This window comes from Triticum aestivum, chromosome 2D, assembly GCF_018294505.1.
Source record: "Triticum aestivum cultivar Chinese Spring chromosome 2D, IWGSC CS RefSeq v2.1, whole genome shotgun sequence".
Lineage (NCBI taxonomy): Eukaryota > Viridiplantae > Streptophyta > Magnoliopsida > Poales > Poaceae > Triticum > Triticum aestivum.
The window spans coordinates 488,694,186-488,701,628 of NC_057799.1; the positions used below are offsets into that span (position 1 = coordinate 488,694,186).

General features: G+C 52.4%; 1 protein-coding gene across 1 annotated transcript; it reads left to right on the plus strand.

Moving 5' to 3' along the window:
• The first annotated feature begins 305 nt into the window (after positions 1-305).
• LOC123054030 (beta-fructofuranosidase 1) lies at positions 306-6,268 on the plus strand. The gene is made up of 7 exons (XM_044477677.1): positions 306-957; positions 1,106-1,114; positions 1,407-2,278; positions 5,075-5,236; positions 5,320-5,564; positions 5,643-5,730; positions 5,829-6,268. The coding sequence occupies exons 1-7, from the start codon at positions 543-545 to the stop codon at positions 6,027-6,029; spliced, it is 1,992 nt and encodes a 663-aa protein (XP_044333612.1). The 5' UTR covers positions 306-542; the 3' UTR covers positions 6,030-6,268.
• Positions 6,269-7,443: the final 1,175 nt, after the last annotated feature.

The following is a 7,443-nucleotide window of genomic DNA, read 5'->3' on the forward strand; positions in this document are numbered from 1 at the left end:
CGCGCCCACTGGAGCCACCCGCCGGATTACGCGTGCTAAACTAGCCAAATTTACCGTGCGGCGTTTGTTTAGCGCGGCTATTGGAGATGCGCTTAGTAGTACGTACATGCAAAGGCGCCAGGTTAATTCTATGACCCACACGAATCGGCTCCTGGTCGCTGACCCGTCCTCCTCCTATCGCCTCGGATAGCCGGTGCATGATGACCGGCCCCATAGACCCCGTTCACCCAGCGTACGTCTCGACACAAGAGGCAGCCGTTTCCTTCCTTTTCTTTCCCGCCTCCTCCGGCAGCGATGTTTCCTTCCCAAACAAAGGGCTCAGAAAGAGAAGATCATCGCCACACTGCACCACCTGTCTCTTCCATACAAGGCTCCGCTGTCTATAAATATCGCCCGGCTCCGGCGCTCCTTCTGCTCTCTCGACCGATCCAGTAGCTCATACTTTTCCCGTGAAACACAAAGCATAAGGTGCTCGATCGCCGCGCCTGGATGCGTCTCCTCTACCATTAGCTCGATCAAGCCTAGCTAGCTAGCGCACAGCCATGATCCCGGCCGTCCCGGCGACCGTGGACGGCGGCGTCCACGACGGCGCCCAGAGCGCGAACGCGCCGCTGCTTCCGGAGACCAGCCTTAAGGGTCAGCGTCCTCCGGCACGGCAGAAGCGGCCGTCGACCGTTCTCCCGGCCATCGCGTGGACCGTGCTCCTTCTCGCGCTCGCCGGGCTCGTCGTCTACCGACAAGGGCATGGCGGCGGCCAGGCCGCCGCGCCGGGAGACCAGGTCGCGGCTGCGGGCCGCGTCGTGGAGGTGGCTGCCTCCCGCGGCGTCGTGCAGGGCGTGTCGGAGAAGTCCACCGCCCCGGCGCTCCTCGGCGGCGGCGCCTACGACTGGACCAACGCGATGCTAGCGTGGCAGCGCACGGCGTTCCATTTCCAGCCCCAGAAGAATTGGATGAACGGTAGATACGTCGCCATCGCCATTCTTCTGTCAAATTCAATACGCTGAAACTTGGATACGTACGTCTCTCATACAAACATTTCCACTTTGCTAACTTGGTCTTGCGTTTTTGTCACGGACGTCTTGTGGGTTCCGATCGACCTCTTCAGATCCCAACGGTAAGTTGTTGCCGCCGGCCGATCAATCCAGGCATGCACATGCATGCTGTGAAAGCATGCTTTATGGTTCCAGCGTTTCTGGCTAGACCACCCTATCAATGCACGACCCAATGATCGTGGCATCTACTCCCTCCGTCCCATAATGTAAAATATTTTTAAACACTACACTTGTGTTAGAAAATGTCAGTATCAAAAAACGTCTTACATTATAGGACCGAGGAAGTACGTACTAGCTTTCATGTCTTAATTGTTGCTGAGTTGTGACATTCACGCGCACCGACTGGTCTGGCAGGTCCACTGTATTACAAGGGATGGTATCACCTCTTCTACCAGTGGAACCCGGACGGGGCGGTGTGGGGGAACATCACGTGGGGCCACGCCGTGTCGCGCGACCTCGTCCACTGGCTCCACCTGCCGCTGGCCATGGTGCCCGACCACTGGTACGACATCAACGGCGTCTGGACCGGCTCGGCGACGCAGCTCCCGGACGGCCGGATCATGATGCTCTACACCGGGTCCACGGAGGACGGCGTGCAGGTGCAGCTCCTGGCCGAGCCGGCGGACCCGTCGGACCCGCTGCTGCGCCGCTGGGCCAAGTCGGAGGCGAACCCGGTCCTGGTGCCGCCGCCGGGCGTCGGGCTCACGGACTTCCGCGACCCGACGACGGCGTGGCTCAACCCCGCCGACAAGGCCTGGCGGATCGCCATCGGGTCCAAGAACCAGGAGCACGCCGGGCTGGCGCTGGTGTACAGTACGGAGGACTTCGTGCACTACGACCTGCTGCCCACGCTGCTGCACGTCGTGCAGGGCACCGGGATGTGGGAGTGCGTGGACTTCTACCCGGTGTCCGCCGAGCTGGCCGCCGGCGTGGGGCTCGACACCTCCGCCGCGCCGGGGCCCGGCGTGAAGCACGTGCTCAAGGCCAGCCTCGACGACGACCGGAACGACTACTACGCGATCGGCACCTACGACCCCGCGACCGACCGGTGGGCGCCGGACGACGCGGCGATCGACGTCGGGATCGGGCTCCGGTACGACTACGGCAAGTTCTACGCGTCCAAGACGTTCTACGACCCCGTGGGGCGGCGGCGCGTGCTGTGGGGGTGGATCGGCGAGTCCGACAGCGAGCGCGCCGACGTCCTCAAGGGCTGGGCGTCCCTCCAGGTAACCAACTCACTCAACATTGGTCTCTTCTGATTGTTTCCTGACAAGGAACTCAACAATAGAACTCGAAACGTGGCAACGGCGTTCCGTGCTACGTACTTACAGCACGTTGTTCTGTCTCTGTCTGAACTACTCCTATTTGAAATCCTTTTTATTTACGAAAAAAACTATTTGAAATGCTAGAGCCAGTCTCTGGCCTGATCCATGCACAAGTGACTAGGCCTCCTTACTGTACGCAACTAGTTAACGAGCGCTCCTTCGGGAGCCTCGCAACGATCAGCGCCACTTGGCGCGCTTTTAGCCATTCGCCACGTGTCGCGCTCTGGACGCTCCCTTCAGATTTTGTTTTTTTTATAATTTTTTCGCACGCGTTTTTGGTTTTTTAAACGGTTTTTTTCTTGGTTTTGGTTTTTCCCCGGTCTTCCTTAGCGTTTTGTGCGAAAAAACGCGTTTACTTTTTTTTCTTTCGTGAAAAGTCATTTTTTTTTCGAGAGGCACGGTTGTGCTTTAGCGAGAGTCACGGCCGTGCCTTTCGGAAACGAAAAAAAACGCGTTTTCTGTTTTTTTCTTTCGCGAGAGTCACGGTTTTACTTCCGCGAGAGGCACGGTTGTGCTTCCGTGGGACTCACGGCCGTGCCTCTCGGAAAGGGAAAAACAAAACGTGTTTTCTGTTTTTTTTCCTTTCGCGAGAGTCACGGTTTTGCTTCCGCGAGAGGTACGGTTGTGCTTTTGCGAGAGTCACGGTCGTGCCTCTCGGAAAGGGAAAAAATACGCGTTTTCTGTTTTTTTCTTTCGCGAGAGTCACGGTTTTGCTTTTGCCAGAGGCACGGTTGTGCTTTCGCGAGAGTCACGGGCGTGCCTCTTTCGGAAAGGGAAAAAACGCGTTTTCTGTTTTTTTTCTTTCCACGAGAGTCACGGTTTTGCTTCCACGAGAGGCGCGGTTGTGATTTCGCGAAAGGCACGGGCGTGCCTCTTTCGGAAAGGGAAAAAACCGTGCTCCCGGTTTCGTTTTTTGTCCGGTTTTTTCGTGAAAAAAAAGTTCGTCAAAACCTATTATCTAGTTTTGAAGATCTCGACGCGACGAATCCAACGGTGAAAATGGTTTGAGATTTGGACGCACGGTTTAAGAGATAAAACGTTTTGAATAAACGAATCTACGAAAAAAGGAAAAAGTCCCCGGTTGCGACAAGTGGCGCGCTGCATGTGCGCCACTTGTCGTGATCTGGGAAGATGAAGGGTTCTTTGCAACGAATACTTCTTAATTACTCCTTAAACCATTGACTTCCACAGGCCGGCCACGAGGTGCATGTACATAGAAAACAAATCAAATCCGTGTGTGGGCCCACGGGCCCACATCCATTTATCCAAAACGACCAGCTGCACGTCTCCCTTGCCTGCTTCATATAAAATTAAAACAAACCAACTGTCGAGAGGGCCCAGATAGATCTGCAAGCGTCCAATAGACTGGCGCGAAATTCAATTTGTCTGCAATGTGCCGTGAGCGAACTAGCAATCATTTCCTGGTGATGACCGCGACTTCTCTCCGATTGTTTCAAGCAACTTGTCGCCGGAGGAGTCAAAGGCTCCAAGTCGCAGGTGTAACGTGCCTTGGCTGGGTACTTAAGTTGGGTTTTACTTGACGCCGAAGGACTTTGAGTTTAAAATTCAAAAGGAAATGTTCAAGGTTTCCTTTAGATTAAGAAGGCGTGTTCATAGTGATCGAGATTAGTCAGCGAAAACTCCTTCAGATGCACTAACCAAAAGGTCCTTTGCCGCTCCTTTATTTCTTTTTACTTTTCCATTTCCAGGCGGATAATGCTTTCTAGTGATAGGAATGACTTGCAAATCTCACCGAGTACAGTCTTCTTTAAAAAAAAAAAACTACCATCACGTGTGATGACCCAATTTCCGCCTTGGGTTTAATATCGGTAATGCTATCTGGTTGACGTTCGCTGCGAAGGTGATGCCAAACAAACGTTGTTGGCTGGCGGTTTTAGTTGCGACGCGAGATTAAGCGATGCTAGTTCTGCTCTTTTTTGCTCAAAATTTCCTTCTTCCCGGAAACTGCCATGTTGTTCTGAAGAAACTGTCATGTTGTTCTGAACAAACTGTCAACCCCGAACAACTAAAACTGTCTTTAAGATGTTTGCAGATGCCACCCCCTCCCAGCGAACATTCGCCAGATAAGAGGGTCCTTTAATATTTTGACAAAATTTCCCTATTTCATAGTTTAGGTGTAAAAATACCCCTGTGTTTCATCACAGAAAAAATTCTTAAATTATTTCACGATATATTCCTCTTAATGAATTTGGATGAAAAAGGGAAAAAGTTGTTTTTTTAGAGAAGGAAACAAAATAGTTGGCCTTCTTTGTTCAGATTCAACCAACTATAGGCACTGTCTTGTTCAGATGTCAGAGATATACGTGCATACATATATGCACACTGGCATCAAGGACTGAAACATACACTGCTGGACACATTTGCATATACATTTATGAAAAAGAAAATATTAATGGCGCAATCAGATTCTTTCTTCCTTATAACAATTGTCCTCCGTCCCAAAATAAGTGTCTTAACCTTAATATAACTGTGTACTAAGGTTAGTACAAACTACAAAATTGAGACACTTATTTTGGATGGAGGGACTACCTGGTTTTACCATCTCTCCACAGAATGTTCTGTCGGTTCTCTTCGGTCAGAGTCACCCTAGTTTTGCCTTTCATATGTCGTAGTACCGCAATACAGGCATTGCCAGCACGTAAAGCACGGTGATTAACCACATACTCGAACGCGCAGTCGATCCCGAGGACGGTTCTCATGGACACCAAGACGGGCAGCAACCTGCTCCAGTGGCCGGTGGTGGAGGTGGAGAACCTCCGAATGCGCGGCAAGCGCTTCGACGGCCTCGACCTGCAGCCCGGCTCCGTCGTGCCCTTGGACGTCGGCAGAGCAACACAGGTGAGTTGCAGGCCCTCTGTACTGCATCTCTTCGTTCTAGATCGTTTTCAGAGCACCAACGTTGACAGTCGGACCTGGTGCAGTTGGACATCGAGGCGGTCTTCCAGGTGCAGGCGGGCGCGGCGGCTGCCGGGAGCGTGGCGGCGGGGGCGGAGGCGCCGTACAACTGCAGCGCGAGCGCCGGCGCGGCGGGGCGGGGCTTGCTCGGCCCGTTCGGGCTGCTCGTGGTGGCCGACGACAGCCTGTCGGAGCAAACCGCCGTCTACTTCTACCTGGTCAGGGGCGCGGACGGGAAGCTCAGCACGCACTTCTGCCAAGACGCCTTCAGGTATGCACGCATCGATCTTAATCTGCACGCGTTCCTAATTACATCGACCTTAATCTGCACGATCTTGAACGTCGTCAGGTCATCGAGGGCGAACGATCTCGTCAAGGCCGTTTACGGTAGCTCCGTCCCTGTACTCACCGGAGAAGATCTGTCAGTGAGAATACTGGTACGTTTCTTAAAGGAAATTCAGAAGACATATTATGATTGATTGGTCTTTGACTCATCAGTTATATAACTGATTTTGTCCGTGGATTTTTGCGATAGGTTGATCATTCCATCGTGGAGAGCTTTGCGCAGGGCGGGAGGACATGCATCACATCGCGCGTGTACCCTACGAAGGCCATCTACGACTCTGCCAGAGTTTTCCTCTTCAACAACGCTACGAATGTTAACGTCACCGCAAAATCGATCAAGATCTGGGAGCTGAATTCAGCCTACATCCGTCCATATCCAGACTCATCATAAGTAGGCCGGCAACCAATGTTTGCCTCAATAGTTTGATTGTATACAGTGTAGGGTAGCAGTTCTTTTGTTTTTTCTTTACTTTCTTCATTTGTGAATATATATCATAACGGGCAGTGAGGCTATTGGTGGACAACAAATGTATTATTTGCTACAAAATAAGTGCTTTTCTGTGCCTAAATAGTGTGACTAAATTACTCAGGGGCTATACAAAATAAAGTAAACAAAGTACAAATGATGAAGGATTTGGGAATGTAAAAATAAGAGCATGATGAACGGAAGAACACGTTTCAAGATGTTCTTTTTTTTTTGAGCAGGAACACCATGCATTCCATTAACAAGTGGTGACAAAATCGTCAGCCACAGCACACCTTACATCAGGAGGCAGGTTGGTGATCCACATGCGGTCACCACCTAGAACCAACCTAGACCCAAGACTCGCCAGCAAGTGAGCAGGCTTATTACAGTTACGACTTTGAAACCAGACCGTACACTCAATGAAGCCCAGTTGGAGAAGGAATTTTGCTTCCCTGAAAAGACAACCCAGCCGGCTGCGATCCGATGCACCTGAGTCCACCGCTTGCTTCAACAGTAGGCAGTCCGTTGTGAATATGACCCGACCCGTTCTGTGGCTCTCCGCCAGGGCGATGGCCTTTAACAGTGCGGTCGCTTCAGCATGGATCGCATCAGAAACACGGGAGATAGGGCCAGCTCATGCGAAGATGACATCCCCTACCGAGTCTCTCGCTATGCAACCCCAGCCACCCGAACCACTCTGAGCGTTGAAAGCTGCATCCAGATTGATGTTAACCCAATCCGGGGGTGGCGGTGACCACTTGCACTGCACTTGCAACCGGGGTTTCGAATCGGTGACATGAAATTGGAGCCATTCCGCGGTTCTTATGTGGACCTAGCTGGCGAATTCTGACACTGCCATCCTCCTCTCCCCATGCTGATACGATTTCGCTCGGACCACCATATCCAAAGCAGGCAGATGACCCATAGCTTGGTCTTGTTGGGAAGGGCGACCATCTCCAGCACATGCAGAGGCGTAGTGGCATTCAACAAATCCAGTCGGACCTGCTCCAGACCCAACTCTCTCCATACTGGTTTGATACCTTTGCACTTGAAGAAGAAATGGGCCCCGTCCTCGAACAGGCGCCGACACACGGCACAGCGGGTATCAAGCTCAACTCCACGCCTCGCAATGTTCATATGCAGCGGGTGGCTATTATGGCCGAACCTCCACATGAAATGATGAACTTTACCCGGGCATGTGATCTTCCAGAGTTTGGACCAGACGGCGCCCCGCCAGTTTGAACCGGCCATGCTCCCGGCCTGCACCTCAGAGTTACCACTGCTGCTCATGCTCCTGTGAACCCGGTAAGCTGATCTGACAGAGAAAAGCCCCTTAGTG

What these genes read in the sequence shown, in the direction of transcription:
- LOC123054030 (XM_044477677.1), top strand. Translation starts at nt 543, where the DNA reads ATGATCCCGGCCGTCCCGGCGACCGTGGACGGCGGCGTCCACGACGGC. An exon ending in ACGTCGGCAGAGCAACACAG is followed by an intron (nt 5,237 to 5,319) that starts GTGAGTTGCAGG and finishes GACCTGGTGCAG; the next exon opens with TTGGACATCGAGGCGGTCTT. An exon ending in ATCTGTCAGTGAGAATACTG is followed by an intron (nt 5,731 to 5,828) that starts GTACGTTTCTTA and finishes TTTTTGCGATAG; the next exon opens with GTTGATCATTCCATCGTGGA.